Source organism: Sciurus carolinensis, chromosome 17 (genome assembly GCF_902686445.1).
Source record: "Sciurus carolinensis chromosome 17, mSciCar1.2, whole genome shotgun sequence".
Taxonomy (NCBI): Eukaryota; Metazoa; Chordata; class Mammalia; order Rodentia; family Sciuridae; genus Sciurus; species Sciurus carolinensis.
This window is the reverse complement of record NC_062229.1, coordinates 50481612-50503645: the sequence shown is the minus strand read 5'-3', so window position 1 is coordinate 50503645 and position 22034 is coordinate 50481612. Positions and strand designations below refer to the sequence as shown.

Below are 22034 nucleotides of genomic sequence, written 5' to 3'. Positions count from 1 at the left end.
AGTTACCTAGTTAGACTGAAATTTTTCAGTTTCCTGTGCTGGATTTCTAGTACCTGTGCTGATAGTTTGCTGGGATTCTTTCTTCCAACTTTATCTCTGTAGAGGGGCAACTCCTCATCTCCAGCTGTAGAGTTGGGCAGCAGGCTCTAGTATATATTGTTTCTCTTGTATGCTATTGTCCCACCTCTCAGGAGCTTACAAAGTTTCCAGCGTTCTCCTATAATCACTCACCTTGATATGCCACTGTACATCTGTTGCTTTGGTGTTTCTTTGTGGAGGAGCTTATGAGTGATAGGTGCCTCTAATAAACAATCTTGCTGTCTCCCCTCAATTACTTTTGCTTTTTAATATATTCTGTATATTCCTTACTACTTTTTTTTTATTTCCAGGTTATTTAAATACAAATAGATCCCATGCTTAGTGTTATATCCGCAGAAGTTGTAATGGGAAATAGTAATTCTGGGGTTAAGCTGAATTCAGCTGTGATCTGGATTTTGGTTGGCACTCTATGAGCAATTGAACATGACAGCAGTACCTCTCTAATGCCAAGTGTTTTATCTCATTAAATTGCCCTGTAATATTTATGTCAGGCAGTATGAACGATGTTCTCCCATTTTACTAACAAGGATAATGAGACTGAGTGGACAGATTGCTTGCCTTAGGTCACATGACTGGGGAGAGTGACAAAGTAAGGACTATAGAACTTGGTCATCTTCTCTCCATGGGACTTTCCTCTCTTACTCTTAGCCCCAGACTTCTTCCAGAATCTTCTGCACTATTAAATGGGGGATCCTCCTCCATTTTTTTTTTTTTTTTTAAACCCAGCCAACTAAAGTGCCCATTTCCAGAGCTGTCTAGTTAAATTTGTTTTGTTTTAATCCATCCAGGCTTATTCTTAAGAGACTTCAGGAGCCTAGAGAGAATGGTTGGTTTGGTGGCTCAATGGAAAGAACATGGCACCAGGCTTCTGGAAATGTTGGTCATTCCTTTTCTACAATTTGTTGCCTATGTGACTTAGTCCACCTCTGTCATGTGGTCTGCTTTCCTTATCAGTCAAGGTGGGGGCAGTGGGTAGGACTTTCAGCTTTGCCACTTCATAATTTCATGGGGGGAAAAATAGGCTTTAGAGAGCAAAGGGACTTGAGGTTGACCTTCTGTTCAGAGATGACTTAGATGTGTCTTCACTGGCTTCAAATGTTTGATGAATTGTTGCAATGACTTGTTTGCATCTCCAACGCTGACAGAATAAGGAGGAGCTGTCTTGGAATAAAGCAAGAGAAGTTTGGCTTGATGTAGAGGACTTCTAAGTCTAGAAGTCTAAGTGTATACTGTTGATTAAATTCTGGAGTCAGGGCTCAAGAGAAGGATAGAATCACCTTCAGTAAAAATTAGCACTTGCCTGTTGGGGCTTAAAGTGGACTTGACTGAGGCAGGCCAATTGATAACTCCCCAGGTTCATAGTGAGAGTTTGACAGGTACTAACTTAGGCATCTGATGGTCCAGAAATTCATCAGTTTTATGGCTATTCATTCTTTTAAGATGGTTTTCTTGCTTTCATAATCAAGGTTGGAAGCACCCAGGACTAAAGGTTGACAGAGAGATCCATTACGGCATTTTAATGCTTCCCCTGATAAGTGAAATATATTTCTCACCATTATTAAGCCTTTGTGTTATTTAAGAGCAACAGAAAATACAAATATTTGATTAATTGTTGCAATAACTATTGTTTGCAACCCCAATGCTGACATTAAGGGCAACAGAAAATACTAAATACAGAAGTGTAAGTTTTAGTCTATCAGTTACAGGGTGACAAACTTTTCTTCTTTCACCTGTCAAAACCTGATTAAAAACTGTTAACCCAATTCATTCCTAATCCACAGTTTCTGCAGTTGTCAACCAGGGTGGCTTCCCTTGGATGTGTGGCCAAGGGTATTGCCTCAAGTACCAGCATTACCATTAGAAACCTTCAGAGTCGAGTCAGGCAGTGCTCTTGTGCAATTCTCCTCCTTCCAAACTTTAAAGACCTAGTTCATCTGTCAGGAGGCATCAAGACTTTTTCTAAGACTTTGCTAGTGACTTTTTTGACTAATGCTGAGTTGATCATTTGAGCCCTGAAAACATCCGTGCAAGCAATGGCTGTCTCACTGGAGTGCTTGTTACTTCCACGAAATGCCTTTGATAAGGACAGTGCTTATCAAAGGTTCTGGTAGGGTGGCTTCAGTAACTCCCAAATTGATGACAAACTCCAGCCAATTTTTGCTCCTGCTCTGATTTGCCGCCCTTCTCTGCTATAGGCCACCAGCACTCCCCATCTGAATTAAAGTACTGATCTGTTCACTTGCCTCTGCACACCATTCCCAATCAGTAGCCAGAGAGATCTTTTTAAAAAATGCAAATAGGATGTCATTTCCCTGCTTCTGGGACTGACCAGAGGGGTCCCTCTCAATGCTCTTACCACAGGGACCAGAATCTTTAGCCATGGGTCACAGGGCCCTTTGGTATTTCTTCTCAGCTCTTAGCACAGCGTGTAGGAATTTAAACTACTGTGCAGTGAACAAGCTTATCCCTCATTCCCATGTAAACAGTCTCACTGGGCACAGTGGCACATACCCATAATCACAGCAGCTCAGGAGGTTGAGGTGGGAAGATAGCAAGTTTGAGGCTAGCCTCAGCAACTTAGTGAAATCCTGTGTCAAAATTTAAAAAAGGGGGGCTGCAGCTCAGTGGCAAATTGTCCCCAGGTGAAATCCTCAGTACCTACCCATTCCCAAAATAAATTCTCCCACACAGCTTGGCTGCCTCTGCTGGAGGAAGTGCCCATGTCACTGTCTGGCAGGCCTGGGGAAGCAAGTGCCAACCAGGTTCCCAGAGCCAGCTGTTCTGCAACCAGAGTTAGTCGTTTCTGTGACCAGACTAAGAAAACTATCAACAGGAACCTGTGGTGAACATGGCTTTGCTTCCTTCTCTGGCAACAACCAGCTCAGAAATCATAGCCAAGGGCTTAATGGGTCTTGTCCTTAGATCTAACGTCCACGTGCTTCCCTGTTGCAACTCTGGGCGTCAGGGACAGGAAGCACGGACTCTCCTGGGAAGCTGCATTGGTCATTTTGGTGGGTCACTGAACGGGCAGAGCACTGTGCAGCAGGGGCCCACCCTGCACTGCTTATGGTCTGGCAGGACCTCTGGAAACAGGACCTACAGCAACAACTGGGAGTCAGTGCCCAGCTCCTGGCTGCCCATGAACCCCCTTCCACCTCTTGCCAATCCTTTCATGGCTTCCTCTTTATCCCAGACTATTGTGAGCCCCAGCAGAGTGCCTGGGCCACTGCTTCCTGCAGCATTCACCCCGCACTCGGCATGAGCTCAACCAAAATGTGGTGCATGAGTGATGTTTAGGGACAACATATTCCTATTAAGGCCTGCCACCACTGAAAACTGTCCCCAAAGACGGTCTGTGATGGAAATTGGACCTTGATTGACTTGTTCCAAGTACTGATAAAGCAGGCTTCATAAGCAAGGCTTTGGAATGCTCCTGCTGAAGCTTTTTAAAACTGCTGTCTTCAGGCATCAACTCTAGTGAAGTGTGATCAGTTTGGAGATTTGAAAAATTCAGATTTTCAACTGAAACTTACCTTTTTGTTACTTAAAACCACTACCAAATAAATTAGGAGTTTATAAATATCACTACAGTATGTCTGTTAAGGTAGGATATACTATGCTGTAGTATCGAAAACACAAACATCTCAGTGGTGTGGCTTAGAGCAGAGGTTATTTAACAGCCATGATGGTCCATCTTGAACTATGCCAGGGGTGCTGGAAATAAAGGGCTAAGGGTTCTAGGTGTTTTTAAAGACCAGGCTCCTAAGTGGCTTCCATCTGCTCATGGCCCCAAATTGCAAGAAGAGGAGCCCATGGATCCTGGGCAAGGCTACCAGTCACTGCTACCCACAGCCTAAGCACTTTACAGCCATCTTTATGCTCACAAAAATCTGATAAGGTGAGTACTCTTAGCTCCTTTTTTAACATTTGAGGATAATGAAGAAATTAATCTGAGGTTAAAGGTATAGATTGCATGTCCTAACCAGCTCTCCAATTCTGAAGCTTGGATGGGCTTTTCCACTACATGAGCCCAGTGTAAAATCGCGTCACCACTTCACAAACATAGATTTCCTCATGCTGTACAAATGTCAGTACTTTGACTTTGTGGCCCTGTCACTTGAGAGCAGTGCACCTGCATTACTTTAAACATTTGATAAGAATTCATCTCCTTCTTCCTCCTGCCTAATGAGTGATGCTAAACCACCCACTACTTTATCCTGACCCTGCAGAGGTGCCCAGTGGGTCTTGGAAATACATTCTCAGTGAAAGAATCGGAATTCATCCTCTGCTTCCTAGGAATGTCACATTTCAGTCACCTAATCACCCTCAACTCCCATTCCTTGTGACCATTCCAGTAGCCACAACCCCAAAGACTAACACCACATGCACAAGCCACGGCAAATCTGCAGCTTTTGCTAAGTTACTGGGGCCTCCTCGAAGGATGGCCTTCTACCCTGTCATGGTCACAGGAAGATAAGATTTCCTTCAAGAGCCCTCCCACTTGAAATGCACATGCAGGAGGTTGTGATTGAGTGTTGGGGGCCTTGGTTCACCATTTGGAAAAAGTGTTTTATTTCCTGAAGAACAAGCTGTGATTCCATTCACAGAGATCCTGTGGCTTGGCCACACCTTAGAATCCCTAGGGAGCTCTAAAAAAAAAAAAATCCCCATGGCCAGGCCACCGCCCAGACCATTCATTCACAGACTCTGGGAGTAGGCCCTGGGCATTGGTGTTTTTTAAAGCACCCCCAGGGATTCAAGATGCAGCTAACTTGAGAACCTCCACCGTGGACTAATGTTTTGCCGGAATCAGCAGGAATGCAGAGAAGGGAGGGAAAAAACAAGACCTTCTGGAATTATTTGTTAGCCTGACACTAGGGCAAACTCCAAGGAATTCAAATTAGCTACAGTCACCTTTAATTCCTGCCCAAGCAAATACAGTCAACATAAATGTCACTTAATAATTGAGAAATGCACCCAAAGCTGAGTGAGATAAGGTCCTCCAGCCTGGGATTGTATAAAGTTTCTAGAGTGGTTTTCATCCAGCCTCTTAGGACTAGTGTATTTTTTCAAAGTAATGATCCTTTAAACTTTGTGCCAAGAGAGATTTGTATTAAATCAAAGTGCTGAATAGAAATTAACAGTGCAACTGTGGAAAATGTCATTTTAAAAACTAGGTATCTTTTTAAGAAAAAAATCTAAACCTAGGTGTCTTTAAATTTGAGTCTTCAACCTTTAAGCTCTGAGGGTTGGGTGGGGGTTTGTCAAGAGGGAACCACTGAATAATACAGCTGTATACAGGTTCTCAATTTTGCTTTATAAACATTACAGATGGGTTTTGTTTTAATAAACTTGCAAATGGAAAAGACTTGCTTCATTAACTAATTTACTTCAAAGCGTGGGAGCATGCTTAGAAACTGAAGTGGGGTTTTTGGTTTGTTTAGGAAGGTATTTGTCTCCTCCCCCCACACCCCTTACTTACCTGGTGGCATCTGAATGTCATTTTCCATCTTTCTACAGACGACGAGAAAGCACAGCATGTCCAGCTGCTCTGCAGTGTTCCATAGGAGCTTTGTTCTCTTCCCACAAATCATCAAGCTGCCAGGAGTCAGAAACTTGTAAAACATGAATAAGGGAATCCTTTGGACATTAGGCCAGGGCTTTTGTTGTCACACGATAAATACTCACAAGGCACTAAACTCAAATGATTTATTGCTTTAAGTAACTAAACAAGAAAGAAGAAACAGGCTGTTGTTTCAATCAAGACAATTGGCATTCTCTCTCCAAGGTTTGCCAGATGCGTCTACTTAAAGCCTTAACAATACTTTCTGAACAATATAAACACATGAGACATAGCATACATGGGTAACAACTTGGCCAATGATACACTGATTAAAATAGCACATAACGAGGGCGCCCAACCAGCCTGGATGCCCTGAAGTGACAGAAGTAACGTGTATTCATAGGATGTGCTGAATACAAAACCTTTCAATTCTTTTTTTGGCATTAGTACTAACACAGAACACTTTTAAACATTCTGCAAGAGTAGGTGCACAAAGAATCACCTTTTCATTTCCAAATTCCCAGTATCTAGCACTGTTTTGAGAAAGCCAGGAGGCTGGGCACCTCCCCTCCCCACTGTTGTCACTTTCTTTGCCAAAGCAGCAGGGTCTAGCTGGAGAAGAGAGCCCACAGGACTCTAGGAGGTGGTTAAAAGTCACCAGGCAACTGCTGCACAAAGCAGCAGGGGACAGACACTGCCCTGGCAGGGTGGGAGGGGAACAACAGTCTTGATTTGGAGCCAGGGATGTCCATGGATTTGACCCAAATGCGCCCTGGTGGTCCTGTGGGGTGGTATAGGCACTGGATGGTCCAGACCCTCCCTCAGGAGGAGTGGTGGAGTCAGGGCTGGGCCGCCAACCCTGAGGTCTAAAGGAAGTCACCTGACCTAGAATCCTAACACAGGGTCATTACGCCACCTTCCTATCAGATGTGCAGAAACCAACACTGTCAGAGACCGGCCCTGGGAGGGCCCAGGTGAGCTCACAAGGAGAGGTCAAGCCAAGCCAAAGGGTAACACACAACACTGGGCAAACCAGCTGCTGGCAAGGTGCCTCGGGTTTGCCAGCTCATCTAGCTTCAGCGCAGATTGCCCGAGACTCAGTTTTCTTCTGCTGGAGCAGGCTCTCCAACAACTTCCTCCACACCCCCATTCCCAGCATCCTCTCCAGGATGGGAGTGCCCGGGGGCCACCGGAGCCCTACTGAAGCTGGCAGGACCATTCTGCACAGCCCCACACTCCACAGGCCCCCCACCCAGAAGGCCGGCAGGGGCCATCTCTTCTTCCCTGACGTCTTGCACAGGGACCTTCATCTCCTCGGAGGCCCCATCCTCTTGTTGCCTAGCCAGCACACAGTTTCCCACATCTCCATCTTTGGGGAACTGGTCTTCTAAATTCTTCTCATTTTCTTCTGCTAGTCGTTTGTCTCTGGCACTGAGTTTACCTTTGGATTTTCTCATTTGCCTGCTGTGCATGTCTTCTCGGGAAAATCGCCACTGAAACTAGAGATCAGAGAGTGGGGATAAATACACAGCCTCTGTGACCCCAGCTTCATGCCCACGTCACGCGAGCCTGACAAAACTGCCAGGATTCCTGCGTCAGCACCAACCCCAAGTCAGCCCACCCCTGTCCTGCCCACCCTCAGTCTGCTCCATGCTGAGGGGGCAGTCGGGTGCTTGTTCTGATGCACCCCTTACCAAAGTGGAGAAAGGGGTCCTGAAATCCTGTCATTTGGAGCGCCAGGAATGGCTCCTGGTGCCATTTTTGCAGCTGCTCATTTCCATTCTGATCTTACTGTGGGTTACTAAGCACTGGGCCTGCATTCTCCCCCAGCACAGGACGTGGGGCAGATGCTGTTCCGTGTCACTCAGAACCTTCTGCAGGACTGACAGACCCCTTCCTCAGTTGCAGGGACTGCTGCCAGCCCTCAGACCATCTTACAAAAGGTCCTTCCCCGGCACCATGGTGACAACCAACAGCTAGTCCAGGTGGGGCATCCTAAGGGCATGCCCTCCAAAAACTTCCTCCACTGAACTCTATCTAGCAGGCTGCTTCCCAGGAAGCCCAACTCACAACCAAGCATTTCCCCATGTGACAAGGACTCAACAGGTTCAGAGTCCCAAGGTCACAGGACCAATAATAGACCTGAGCAAGAACCCTGGTCTCATCAAAGTGCTAGAGAAAGACTGCCCAGGAAAGAAGGCCCAGTCACGCCACTCCCTGGCCAGATTGCTCAGCCCGTTTTCTCAGTGACCTACAGGATACACAGGGATTTTGGTTTTAAGGTCCCGCCATGGTCACTTCCTTCCACTTCAGCTGTACCACACTGGTTACACCAAATATGTACTTAAATCTTAAGACACTGTGCAAGAAAAAGGGAGCCTTTAGTTCCTACAGTGTCTCACATGGCTGGAGAAGGGGGCCCAGGAATGCAATTGCGCCTTCAGTGGGAAACTTTTTCAAAGCACTCACTTTTGAGTGCTTTGCTATGAAAAACCAAACATATGTAAATTTTTAAAAACCAGCCCATCTTTGCAGAGTTTCCCATGGCAGAGATCTATTTCCTTAAATAAAACATTTGCCTAAACACTCACAGGGTTTTGAGATTTAGTGTATCATGGGATTCGCTGGATTTTATACCTTTTGGACAAAACTGGTAAATTTTGAATATTTCATCGAAGTAGAGAAAAAGGAGTGAAATACATGTTAAGGTCAGGATTTGACATGTATCCTGTCCTCCCCCACCTCACCCCCCAAAATCCCCAAACAAGTTCACTTTACAGTGTTGGGTGGGTTTCACCCTTGGTTGCTCATTTCTTGGGACATTGACACTGTAGCTACAGACGTTCCTTTGGGGACAATTGGAACTTCTTCCACACAAGCTACCTGTTTCCCATGGTAGGACCACTCCACAGGCTAAGGCACCTTAGACCCCACTCAGCTTGTAGATATGCTCACTTCAGCCAAGACTGCCCAGCAGGCATCTGGAGGTGACACAACGCACCAGAGGACACTGATTTCAGACCCCAGTGTGGCTGCTGCTGCCTGCCACACCCACCCTCCAGAGTTCTTGGGCACTGAGTTACCACAGTTCCTAACTGCTGCCTTGTGATTTGTAGCTGCCATTGCACTCGGATTCTGGCCCAAACAGAAGAGCCCTTTTAAAAAGTGGATATTCCCAAGTAGTCAGAACCTCTTCACATTTTACATATTTTTAGAGAGAGGCCAGTTAAGCCTGCCTAGATAGAAATAATCCTCAGAGAAGGAGGTCAGCTATTGGGGAAGTCAGAGGAAATTTTGCTTCTACCATAAAGTGGTGTGATTGTTTTGGCTAAGTGGCCCTTCATGCTAAAATGTCAAAGTGCTGTAGTGTGGCAGCTAAGCCCCGAGTTCAGATGCATTCTGGTATCTGTTAGCTGTCAGTCTTTGGGCAAGTGGTTACCCTCCGACCCTCTTCATGTCTAAAACAGTTCCTATCTCTAAAATAGTTGTCTCTGTGCCAGGGCCCGTCCACACCATCACTGATGTGAACAGCACCCTCCTCAGTTGTGTGGTGTACTGCTGAGAGCAGTTCTACCACCGGCCAGAACTTCCGTCCTTGAGACTTGTCAGTTTCTAACATGAGCCCAGATATCCTCTCAGGGGCTGCTCTGGCCAAATACACAGAACTCCCACAGTCCCCTCTGGATGCCTGGCCACATCGTTTCCTGTTCACATTTTGTTGATCTCATACAGTCCAAGAGAAGTGCACAGGCTGTGGGAAGGCCCATGGCAAGCACACTGGTCACTTTCTCCATGACTCTCCTGGATTGTTGGGCAGAGAAAGATTCAGAACTGTCCGTGCTGAGCTTCGCGGGAACTATTTCACCATTTTCTATCCTTCAACGTCATGACAGAAGAATCTACCAAGCCAGATGCCTTCTAGGACTACACTCTTTTCTGTGCCCCCAGATGGATTTGTGGGTGACCTCATGACTCCCTGGCTGCCCGTCCCACAACAGCTGTCATGGGTGCTACAGACAGATTCCCAGGAAGCTCTGACCCTGCCCTTCCCTTTCCTCTGTCTCCCCTTTGCAGGGGGAGGCTCTCAGGAAGAGGCAGTGGCCCAAACTCAGGAGCTGCATAATCTGGAAGCTGAACTTAGTTAAGAGTCACGAAAACAGACTGCCTTAGAATACCTGCTGAGGAAGGAACAGGAACACACTGCAACAGCCACTGTGTCACTCTGGATCAGGGGTTTTCATTTCCCTGAATCCCAAAGCAAGACCCTCATTCAGCATGAGTAGTGCTATTTTAAAGATGATCACAGAGATTCAGAAGTAAGCAACTTGCTCCAAATCACAGAAAATAGTGCTGGAATTCAAACTCTGATTTTCCCAGCTCCACCCTTCTAGCCTTTCTTTCTTGGCTACAGGCTTGAGTCTCTTGCTTCAGAAGGAAGTGAGGAGAGGAATTGACAGGAGAGGCCACACCTTTGGAATACTTAGCCCAAAGCCTACTGTCTTAGCCTTCAGGCTTTACAAGGACAAGATGTATCTGCTAGGTCAGGTGCTTGACTCATTAGGCTGAGTAATGAGCTAATCAGAGTCCAGACTCAACTGCCATTAAAAATACTTCATTTCTGCTTATTACAAACAAATATCTACACTGAAGTCTCCTTGACAGGCACTTTTTTTTTTTTTAAACTGGCAATTGAACTCAGGGCACTTAATCACTGAACTACATCCCCAGCCTTATTTTGTATTTTATTTAGAGACAGGGTCTCACTGAGTTGCTTACAGCCTCACTAAGTTTCCAAGGCTGGCTTTGAACTTGCAATCCTCCTGCCTCAGCCTCCTGAGCCATTGGGATTACAGGTGTGTGCCACTGTGCCCAGCAACAAGCACATTTTTAAAAAACCAAGTATGATAAAATTGGAATGGAGGTCCACAGTTTATTCTGAAAAACAGGCCAAATTAGTCACTAAGATCCTGGCCCTTTGCCCTCAGCAGATACCAGGATCACTGGAGGGCTCCTTAAAACAGCTGCCCACCCTCCCAGAGGGTCTGCCCCAGTGCACCTGGGAAGGGAAGGCAGACTCTGAATCTGACAAACTCCAGGGTGATGCTGATACTGCTGGTCTATGAACCACATTTTGAAAACCACTTAACTACGAAAAAACACCTGGGCAGGGTTTTTTCTAGTATCTAGGGAAAAAAATATCTCCCCAGCCTCCCTCTGCCATCAGGGAACAACTTCCTCTGTCTCCCTCCCTTCCACCTTCTGCCCATCTCCTTCACCATGAAGGCCTAGCTCTTTGTCCTGTAAGCAGAGGACAGTCACAGTCTTGAAAAAGCAACAAAAACTTCAAGACCCAAGGCTCAAAAAGGAAACACCTCAGAAAGCAAAGGAGAAGCCAGGGGCACGCATGCTTCTTTGGCTCACCTCAGACAGTGTGTTCTGCTTTCTGAGCAGAACCAGGCAAAGTCTGAGCTCAGCCACCAACAGCCTTCCAGAACCAGATCATGTGCAGCACCTGGGTGTGCCACCCAATCCAGCTGGCCACCCAACTCAGAACTAAGAGGAAGAAAACCCTTCGCCTTGCAGTAGTGTGTGTCGAGAGTTCAGCGGGGGCTGATGCATTTAAATTGCATGATTTAATAAGTCGTCTACCATGTGTCCACTTCAAGAAGTTTAGCTGCAAGGAAGACTTCTGCCTAATAGAAATCACCTATTCCCTTTGAAGGAGTTTAGTAGTTGCTTTGAAAAAAAAAAAAAAATCACACATACACAGAGGTTTCTTTCAAATGCTGAAAAGTCTTGGAGAATTTCATCCACGTTGCTCATTAAAAGCGGACTGGATATGCCACATTGTTGATATGCCCATCTTGCGGTTTCTTTCAAAGTTTCAATGCTAGATTGTAGCGTATATGTGTTCTGGGCTCAGAATTGTGATTACTTATTCATCAATTCAACAGATATGTGTCGAGCTCCAACCAAAATCCAGGGACTGGGTGAACAGTAACAGAGGGAAAAGTCCTTGCTCTCCTGAAATGAACGTCTGACTCCCAGGAGAGGGTACACCAACGAGCACAAATCCTGAGACACCCACCGAAGAGTTCTGTAGGGAGGTTCTTCCCCATTGTGCTGTGAAGAAGCCTGGCTTGGCCTCGAAGGAGAGAAGTGTCCCAGGAAAAGGGTGCCGGAGGGGAGAGGAAATGGGAAAGTATATTCTAGGCAAGGGAACGGCCAAAGCAAGGCCCTGTGGCCAAGGGGAGCAGAGGAGTATGGACGCTGGAATGCAGAGTAGGGGGCTGGCTGAAGTAAGAGGGGGCCAGATCACACTGGACCTTGTGGGCCACAGTATTGATTTCCATCTTTAAAAATAATACCAAGTTTTTTGGATGAATGGGTAAAAAAAAATATGGTACATATGCACAATGGAATACTACTCAGCCAGAAAGAATAATGAAATTATGGCAATCGCAGGTAATTGGAAGGAACTGGAGACTTAAGCTAAGTGAAATAAGCCAATCCCAAAAAACCAAAGGCTGAATATTCTCTCTGACATGTGATGCTCGCACACAATGGGGAGTGGGGAGAAAAGTTCATGGGTTTAGATAAAGGCAAATGAAGGGAAGGGTGGGGAATGGGAATAGGAAAGAGTAGAATGAATCAGACCTGACTCTCCTGTGTTCATATGTGAATACACAACCAGTGAGACTCCACATCCTGTACAACCACAGGAATGGAATCCTAATCAGAATAAGTCACACTCCATGTATGTGTAATGTGTCAAAATACACTGTCATGTATATCTAAAAAGAATAAAAAATGGGACAAAAAGAATAATACCGAGTTTTAGAAGTGTCCTAAGGAGTGGGGTGATGAGATTCATTTCACTTTTTAAAAGATCACTTTGGCTCTGAATAGAATACAGGCCTGTTACTCATTGAGGTAAATCATGGGAAAGAGACATGGAGGGATTCAGGAGTTTCTAGGACCTAAAGCTGACAGATCTTAAGTGTAGGCTAAATATAGAGGGAAGGAGAGGGTAAGTCAGGGGGACTTACCCCTGGGGGACGGGTGCTGTTCCTCTAGATGGGGCCAGGTGGGCCAGGTATGGAAGGGCAAAGTCCTGTGCATGCTCTTGGGTGGAGCAAGGGACAAGAGGGATGGAAAGTCCTGTGCAAAGCAAAGGCTGAAAGTGCAGGCGTAAGAGCCATCGACGCTGAGGTCCTGAGCGAAGCCCTAGGGATGGACGATTTTCCGGGAAGACTCTTGTTAGCGGAGGGGAGAGAATCTCAAGGAACTTGAGTATCAGAACACGGTGGAACAGAACCAAGAGAAAACAATGTGGCCCACAGTGTCAGAGACGTGGGTGCCATTATGAGGACTAGATGGCATCACCAGGGGATACGGACCAAGGGGGCAGAGGCATGAAATGATGGGACAAAGAGATACGCTGAGGGCAGAGGAGGCATTCAAGATGTTTGGTGGCATAGTCCCCTCTCTCTGGGACTCTACCAGTGAGGTGACTTGGAGGGTTTCACGAGAGCACAAGTGTTTGACACTAGCCACCTCCAATCTTGAAATGATACACAGGCACATCAAAAGAGAAAGCAGTTTATCTACATTTATAGCACTGATTAGGGCTGGAAGTTCTTACTACATTGGGGGTGTTGGGGGAGACTCCCATCTTCTCCAGTTTTTCCCCCAAAGAAAGTCCATCCTACCTTCTTGGAGATTGAACTCTCTGTAGCTACATCCTCAGCCCTTTTTATTTATTTATTTTTTTAACTTTTGAGAGAGGGTCTCACTAAGTTACCAAGGCTGGCCTCTAACTTTCAATTCTCCTGCCTCGGCCTCCTGAGTCAGTGAAATTACAGGTGTGTGTCACCACACCCAGCCTGACTTATGGCCACTGACTTGTCCCTGCCCTGCCAGGGCCTTCCTACCAAAGTCAGATTGCACCACAGCAGACACCTGGCAAGGAAAGACAGCACTGTCTCCTTGAGGGCCAAAGCCGGATTCCTTCCAGCGTCTGGCAGGAGACCTCACGTGTGCTGCTTGTCGAATGTCACTTTCTGTGAATAACGCCGTCCCGGGAGCCTGTGGCAGAGCAGCACTGACAGCGGCCGTGGCCATCCATCTCCCAGCCTGAAGCTGACTGCTCCTGGCGGTTAATAGTGGATCAGCGGCTGCCTGCTGGCCCACTGCTGCTGTCACCTGTCACATTACCATCCCGGAGCCTGGAGAGAGCCCTTCCTCTGCACTCAGCCCATCTGGCTTCAGGTCCCCACTGCCTTGGCATTCCTTCTGAGTGGGCACCCCCTGGATTTGTTGGCTGGTGAAGGGCTACTCCAATCTGTTCTCTGGCTGGATGCTCCTGCCTGGGCCTCTGTGTCCAGAAAACACAAGGAACCAACCAAGAGTGAGGAACGCGGGGATGGCGCAACCGTGCAGAGGCGAGCAGGTCGGGCAGGTTCTGCCCAGAGTGTGGCCTTAGCCACCAGAGTGGAGTGAAGTGGCTCCAGAAGATACCTAATGAGCTTTGGTGGATTCGTTCAAGTTCCTGGACTCTTCCTGAGCAACCGGTGACAAGCCCACAGCGTTAGACAGCTTTCACAAAATACCCGAGAAAAATCAACTTAAAAGGAGGGAATGATTTATTTTGGCTCATGGTTTCAAAGGCGGGTTCAGTCTGTGGTCGGTTGGCACCATTGCTTTTGAGCCTGTGGTAAGGCAGCATGTCATCAGGTAGAGGAGCTGCTCACATTTTGGTGTCCAGGAAGCAGAGAGAGAAAGGGGCCGGATCCCTGTAGCCCCGTCAAGGGCGTGCTCTGATGGCCTAACTTCCTCCCACTAGGCTCCACCTCCTACAGTTTCCACCACCTTCCAGTAGCTCCATCAGCTGGAACCAAGCCTTCCACACATGAGCTGCCGGTGGATATTGAATACTCAGGTAAAGGCTGCAAAGCATGGGAGTGTGAAGCCTCAGAGTCGAATGGGAGGACTTGAACTCAGCTTTAGGTGCAACTGTACCCAGGACCATTCATGAGCAGTCTAGCAAGGGGGAAAACACCCTGGGAATCCCTGACCATCGCCTGGCCCGGGACTTGCTGCCACATGCTGTGGCTAGCCTCCATCTGCCTCACCGGCTATTACTGTGACCATCCATCCTTGACAGGTCAGAGCCTGTCAAGAAGGGACTCTAACAGGGTCTTTCCGCCAAGACCAGCAAACATTTATGTCCCGAGGGATCAAATGGGCAAGCCAGCACGCCAACCAGCTTGTCGTGGGATTACAATACAGGGAAGCCAGCTATGAGCTCGAGCTGTCCACAGTCAGACTGCAGCTGATGTGGTGCCCCTGATTTTGGCCTTATGAGACAATCTGGCATCTGGGGGGCATCTAGAAGAGCCTGTGTCCTCCCTCCCAGCCTGGCCTGCAGGAGGCTGGCAGAGTAGCCCTCCGGCTCCCTCGGCAGCCCCATTTTAGCAGCCTCAGGTGTGATTCGGTTTGCCAAGGACCTCAGGTGTTCCCTGGGCTCCGAAAGCCCTTGGAAGTTGGAGCAGGCTCCCCACCCAGCTGCTGTGGAAAATGCACCGGAAGATGAAGCCCTGCTGGGGTTCCTTACCTTTGACTCCTTCTTCTTGATTTTCTGAGGTAGACACGGTCTCTGGAGAAAGACAATCTGCTTGGTGGAAACGCTCCCTTCCCTGCAACACAGCGAGCTGAGACTGAGTCATGCTACACCTGGAGGAACCCCAAACCCAGCCCGGGTGCTACAGTCCCTAACTTCACGACAGTGAGCATCATCTCGCTGCACCGTCTGCATCGCGTGCCTGAGCCTGTGATGTCCAGGTCCTCTGCCCACCTTCTGTCATGGTGGGAGAGGCCACCACAGGGAAGGCACCACCAGATGGTGGGAGGTGAAGAGGTGGCTCCACTCCACTCACCCACCCCCCAGGCTGGGAGCTATCTCAGATGACCTGCAAATGCATTCTGGGTATCCCTGAAAAACAGGCTCCCTAGCTGGAAACTCCTTTCCCTTGACGTGAAGGAGCAGCTGGCATCTTGGTCTAATGGGGACATGCTGGCTGCTTCAGTGAGTCTCAGAGGCAGGTCCTCTCTCAGGTCTGTGTTTGGTAATTATGGCAGGGATGGGGGTGTAGAGAAGGACCTGGGTGATGAGCTCAGTCCTCCAGCTGTGACAGGACAGCTGGCAGAGGTATGGCCAACATGAGCTCAGCCACAGCGCGGCTCCTGCAGACACGCAATGCCAGGTGGGCAGCACCATGGCACCTGCTAATGGGCTCTGATCCACATGAACAGAACTGGCAAGGGTGGCTCGTCCCTGTGATATGGGAAGGCAGGCCCCACAGAGCTAAAGATGACAAATAGTGTAAAGGAGAGCATCGTTTTCTCTTGCCTCCACCCTTCTGGTTACCTTGTAAAATCTCTACCTTGCAAACATTTGGCCCAGATGGTTAATCTTATTCCCCCGGGGCAGGACGGATTCACAGGGCAGAAAGGGGGAAGAGGAGCTCTGTGTGATGGTGGAGAAGGCCAGATTCTGGCTCCGCGCCTCCCAGCTGGAGGGCTTAGGCACCAGCCTTGTGGGCTTGTCGCAGGATTCAGTCATCCACGTGGAGTGCTTGTTAGGAACAGTGCCTAGCACAGAGTAACTGTTCAATAGTAACAAAACCAAGTCACTGTTACCTGGTAGTCTTGACGACGGGAGTTGGTAGCACACAGGTGAGCTGCCAGCCGTAGGCTGCCAGTGAGTTCAGCAGGGGCACATAGTCAGTCTGAATCTCCACACCCTGGGGGAGAAAGGCCACCATTAGCATCACTGCTACCTCGAGCCACCTCCAAGCCACACAGGACACTGTTCCATCTCCCAGCCCAACAAAGCCAAGAGGAGGTCTGATGTGTGCCCAAGAGTTAGATTTTGGAGCCAAACTGCCAACATGGGATTTCTCTGACACAGTCTGTGTAGTTGGCAAGGAACTGGAGCCAAAAGATTAGTACATTAATTTTGTTTTATTCTTGTCTGGACAAATAGCCTCCTGTGAGTTGCACTGAAGAAACACAATCACCTCGCCTCAAAGACACGTCCAGCGCCTATGATAACACACACTGCTCTGGATGATTTCAGAGTGTCGAGGGGTGTTAAATTGCATTTGCCAAATGATGGAGTCATTTGCATCCAGTCACGGCATGGCGTGCACACGTGCACAGGTGCACACGCACACCCATGCACACGCAGAAGCAGCTTCACCTGTGCTACCCACCCTGCCGTCCAGAGAGCGGTGAATGCTGCCCATGCTTTATTTCAAATTAGCAACCAGGGGACTAACACTGATATTTCAATTTTAAAATGCAGCCCTGCTCACACAGGGAGACGGCCCCAAGGTCAGGCCAGCACGCCAGCTAGGCTCCTCAGCAAACCTGAGAAGACACCCCGGACTTTGTCATTGGCCTCAGAAACTGTCGAACGTGCTTCCAGATTCCCTGTGTCCCACAGGTCCCCACAACTCATTGTCTAGTGTTTCAGAGATGCAGTGGTGGCACAGGTGAAAGACAGCACAGCCTGCCCCGGGAGGTCACAGTGCACAAACAGGACAGTCACCAAAGTACAGAATGGACTGCTGCCAGGCCCATAGGCTTCGAAGCGTCAGCCAAAGGGAAGATCCAGGCCACAGTCAAAGCAGGCTTTCAGGAACATGCACAAATTATAAGACGAAGCTGGGCCTCAAGCTCCGAGCAGAGTGGGCTTCGCTTGGAGGTTTCGGTGTGCTATACCCTGGAGCGCTGTGCTGGCGAGGGGAGTGGCCCTGGTGAGGCTGCCTGCTGGTGGCCATGGGGGAACGAAATCAGCTCATCTGGCTGCCCTGCACTTGGGAGCCAGAAGGAGATGAGAGAACAATCTGCCGGCCTCTTCAGATGGCATTTAAAGTTTCTCTAACTGGGCACCAGTCCCACCGTGCCTACACCAACTCAACCAAGCCCCTCGCAACTAACATGTCCTTTGGGAGACTCAGTTTTCTCAAATGTGTCCAGTAAGTATGGGCCTAGGCAGTGGCTTTCAATGCCTGATCCTGAAGCAGGCAGCTTGGGCCTTACCTGGAACTTGGGAGAAATAGATTCTCAGGACCTGGCCCAGACCCACTCAATCAGAAACTCCAGGAGTGGGTCCCAGAAACAGTATTTTAAAGAGCTCCTCTCAGTAGTTCCTTTACAGCTAAGCATGAAGCCACTGCCTCGATAATCTCTTAGGTTCCTTTGAGCAGTGGGGGAAAAAAAAAAGTCTAATTCTCCAGCCAGAATCTATCAGCTGTCACTCCTAATCTAAGCATTCCCATTATTCTCCATGTAAGGAAGAAAAAATAGATGGACTTTTAAAGGATCAGCTGTCTCTGAGAAATGCTGCTGGGGCAGAGAGTGGAGGTGGGAGGGGAGTCGGGAAGAGAGGGAAGGGAGGAGAGAACCATGTGATCCGTTTACGGGAGGGTGCAGCAGGGGATGCCACTGGGCCCCTCCCCAAGCCCCAGTCACAGGACATGGCCCAGCACTTAGCCAGCGGGCTCCTTTCCGCAGGCCCCCTGGGTACACGGGCACCCTCCCTTCCAGCCCAGCACCCTCAGCCAGTATCCCTCCTGCCAGGCTGGACGAAGAGCCCCGTGGCTATCGTAGCCAGAGAGCCCCTGCCTCCACGCCTGCACTCCCGGTCTCAAGAGAGAAAGGGGGGAAATTTGTAAATCCACATTCTACAGCTTTGCGAGGTTATGATTACTTGGGCCTATCAAGAATAACCTTCCCACTTTATCAAGCACTGTGACAAACCCGCCACAATCAGACAGTAGCCATAGCAACCAGGACAAGCTTTGGCGCCTCACAAAGCCCTGAGTGGCAGAATGGAGTCCTTTTATTGGTGGCTGTACCCTGGCCGGGTTTTCTCTGCGTGAGCCCAGAGCTGCAAGACAATGAAGGACCCCTGCAGCAGCCTGACCTGCCTGCTCAGACGGGCCTCACCGGGGTGGCTTCTATTTTGCTTCCATTTTATTTCATTTTGTCACCTTAAAGAGAAAAACAGCAGGATTTCACCCAAACAGGGTGGGAGATGTCAGCCAGAGGGTGTGGAATCATAAAAAGACCAAAAGGAAAAGGGAAAACACAACCAAACATTACTGGTCCTTGGGAGGGTTCAATCCCAAGTGTTAATTCCTGGTCATCAATCACGTGGCGAGTTGATGAGTGAAATCCAAATGGTAGGATGAGGTGTGACGCTCTGCCAGGCTCTCCCACTCCGACTATTTGGGCCGTCTCCATTTAATTAACGTTCAGTGTGGCTTTCCGTAAGCATCTATCAAAGGCAGTTTGCATATTATCAATGCAGGAAGAAGACAGCACTTCTAAAACACGAGACCAGCCCCACGCAGAAGACACTTTTAAGTCCATTAGCCAAGAAAGGTGGTAGGAAACGGATCTGGATGGAAGGCTCACTTTGATCTGCTTTTTTGTGACACTCTAGTGAGGAGAGAAGAAAGCAGTAACCGGCACTCTAAAGCCAGCCTGCTTATCAAACGAAAAGACATTTCTTTCTGTGAGTCAGAGCAAAAATTTTAATTAACTCTCCACTCTCTTGTGGTGGATACGTAATCTCCCATCACACCTGGAGTGTTAAAAAAAAAAAAAAAAAAAGTGGAGCATGTCCTGTGGTTTTTCAACTTGTATAAAAGGAATTAATTTGTATTTATGGCTCTTTTCCCCCTTTGTTCCCTGTAATTTCTCCAGTGGTTGCAAATCAGCTAAGAAAACAGACATCCAACACAACCTTCCCTTAACCCTGCAAAAATGTAGCAACAGATCATAGAGTTTACTAAGAAATGCATTTGTCTTTCGATAATTTTTAAAGATCCTCTGTGCCGGCAAAGAATGAGGAACTCACATATTGGTCCAGTGAGAAAGTTCAGACCCTGAATACAATTTGCTCCTGCTTTTTCCCGTGTTTCGATTTGTAGAAACAATCTGGGAGAAACACAGTCTGAAAGAAAATATTTTGCTCTTTATACATGACAACAAATACATGATTGTAGATGAAGAGAGGAATTCAATTTCCCTGTCGAAAGGTGCTGGGAACCAAGTCCTGCACAGTTTCCGTACCTGAACAGTGACTCGGGACAGTTTACTTCTGTTCCTCAAATCCACAGGACTGAGTGAGCCTTTACCTTTCACCAGGAGGGCATGTGAAGTCAGAGTCCTGCATAAAGCACTTCTACATCTTTTGTAATTACTACCAAAATACAAATGCCCCAAACTCTGTCAGGGTATGTTTATTTGCTGGTATTATACTTAGCAGTTTTAGGTATCTTTTGATTTTCTACTATGGAAAATAAAGGTTTAATGCTCCCATACACATTTCTCACATCTGTGTGTCCCAAAATGGTTATAATCTTAATTAAATCGAACATCAGTGTTTATATTATTACAACTTAGTAAATATCCCTCAAAGCTGGGTCAGGTCAAGTATACACTGTGACCATGCCTTCTTTTTTAAATAAAACCCTTTATTTTTCCTGGAGTTAACTATTACTTCAATTTTTTTCATCTCCCTGGTAGTATGTGAACCTACAATTAATTTGTTCTACACAATGCAGTACCTCTGTTTTATGCCTAAGTGCATTGTCCCATATCTTTCTATTGGAGACATCATTTCTGGGAGCTCTCTGAATCGTTGCTCCAATGGTCTGGCTGCTTTCCATGCCTAAGTTCTCCATACACTGGTGTAAATGGATAGTGTGTATGGTATATTGTCTTTTTTGGTCTCCTCATTTTACTGAAGCACATCTTTTAGTGGCTCCATAGCAAACAGTGTCCTGGGAGTCATTTGAATCCCTGCATTCCTTCCTCAAGATGCCTTCGTCTTTACCTTTAACTGACATTTAGGATAAGGAAGTTGGGCTTAAACCTATTTTCCATCAAAATTTTGAAAATACTGCTCCATTAATTTCTAGCTGGTGGCATTGCTATATATACACACACATATACTTATTTACACACGTATATGTGTGGTGTGTTTCATTCCTAACAATTCTTGAGTATAACCTGTTTATAATGCTCTGGAAATTTAAATCTTTTCACGGTATTCTAGAATTTCACAGTAATGTGCCTTACTGCAGGTCTTTTTGACTCAAAGTAATGATCTTGCAATCTGAGTATTCTTGTCCTTTAGTTCTAAAAAGGAGATTTGTTTTTAATTAACTTTCCTCCCCTCCAATTTCTGTCTTCTCTCTGTACCTTCTACTAGTCTACATGTGGTATTAATGTTTTAATTTTATTACCATCTCCCCTATTTTTTTATTCTGTATTTTACCTTCTTAGAAATTTCAGATTTCCTTCACTTTACCTTCCAATCTTTTTATTATGCCTTTATATTTTCTGTTGCCCTATTTTTAAGACCCAAAAGTTCTTTTGTTTCTTTTCTTATAGCATCTTGTTTTTGTTTTGTGGATACATCATTTACTTTTAAGAGGTTTCTTTTTATCCCTGCATTATCTCTACAGTTACACATGAGGGAGATGGAGAAGGAGGGACCTTAGGAAGATGGAGAAGGAGGGACCTTACGGCACCCAATTAGGTTAAGCCAAATTTCTGGGATTTCAGCTCCGCAGTTCACCACTGGGGGCGCTCTCCCCTGGTGACTTGGCCCTCTTCTCACCCAGGTGACTGCTTCCTTCACTTTGCTAGATCAGTTAGATTTCTCCACTTTCCTTCTTCTAAAACTTTCTTGAAATCACTCATCTTTTCCTTCCTCCTAATCTTTTCGTTCTTGTGAGTATCTATCTTGATCCTCACTATAATCTTGGTAGTTAGGTTCTATGAACTCTGAATCAGTGACTATCCAATTGCTTCCCCTAGGGGAAATACAGGGTTAGGTTCTTATGAGCCTCAGGTTAAACATTTTTGTTGCCTGATCAGCCCATAACCTTGTTTTCTATTGGTTTTGGCTTCAAGACACCTTATTAAGTATATATTGTTGATTCATTAACACTGAGCTCACAGTCAGCAGCACTCAAGCCTGAATGCAACTGCTGTAACACCCATATTGCTCCGTGAGATACGTGACAGCATTCTGTGCTTACAAACACTAGAGCACCTCAGCACTGTTCTTGGGGGAACCATTTAACAGCAAAATCACCGAAAGACAGCACAAAAATGTAAAAGTGTGGCAGTAAGCAGACTGAGAAAAGGAGGGTTGCTCACAGCAGGAACACTGAGACAAGAGGCAGAGGAAGGCCTTGTACCTCCTCAGCACATCCGGTGGCTCAAATGGTCTGTTCTGCCCACGTCTGCAAATGACCATGAAGATGCCTTGTGGATTGATTTC

At 47.1% G+C, this 22034-nt stretch overlaps 1 protein-coding gene across 2 annotated transcripts in view; it reads right to left on the bottom strand.

The window, feature by feature from the left end:
* Positions 1–5794: 5794 nt before the first annotated feature.
* Positions 5795–22034, bottom strand: part of Rftn1 (raftlin, lipid raft linker 1) — a 201752-nt gene continuing 185512 nt past the window's right edge. For both annotated transcript variants that reach the window (XM_047532384.1, XM_047532383.1), the window contains exons 8-10: positions 16364–16467; positions 15279–15360; positions 5795–7161 (exon numbers count right to left, since the gene is read on the bottom strand). In XM_047532384.1, the coding sequence (XP_047388340.1) occupies positions 6760–7161; positions 15279–15360; positions 16364–16467 (588 nt within the window). In that variant the 3' untranslated portion in view covers positions 5795–6759. The remainder of the gene's footprint in view (positions 7162–15278; positions 15361–16363; positions 16468–22034) is intronic.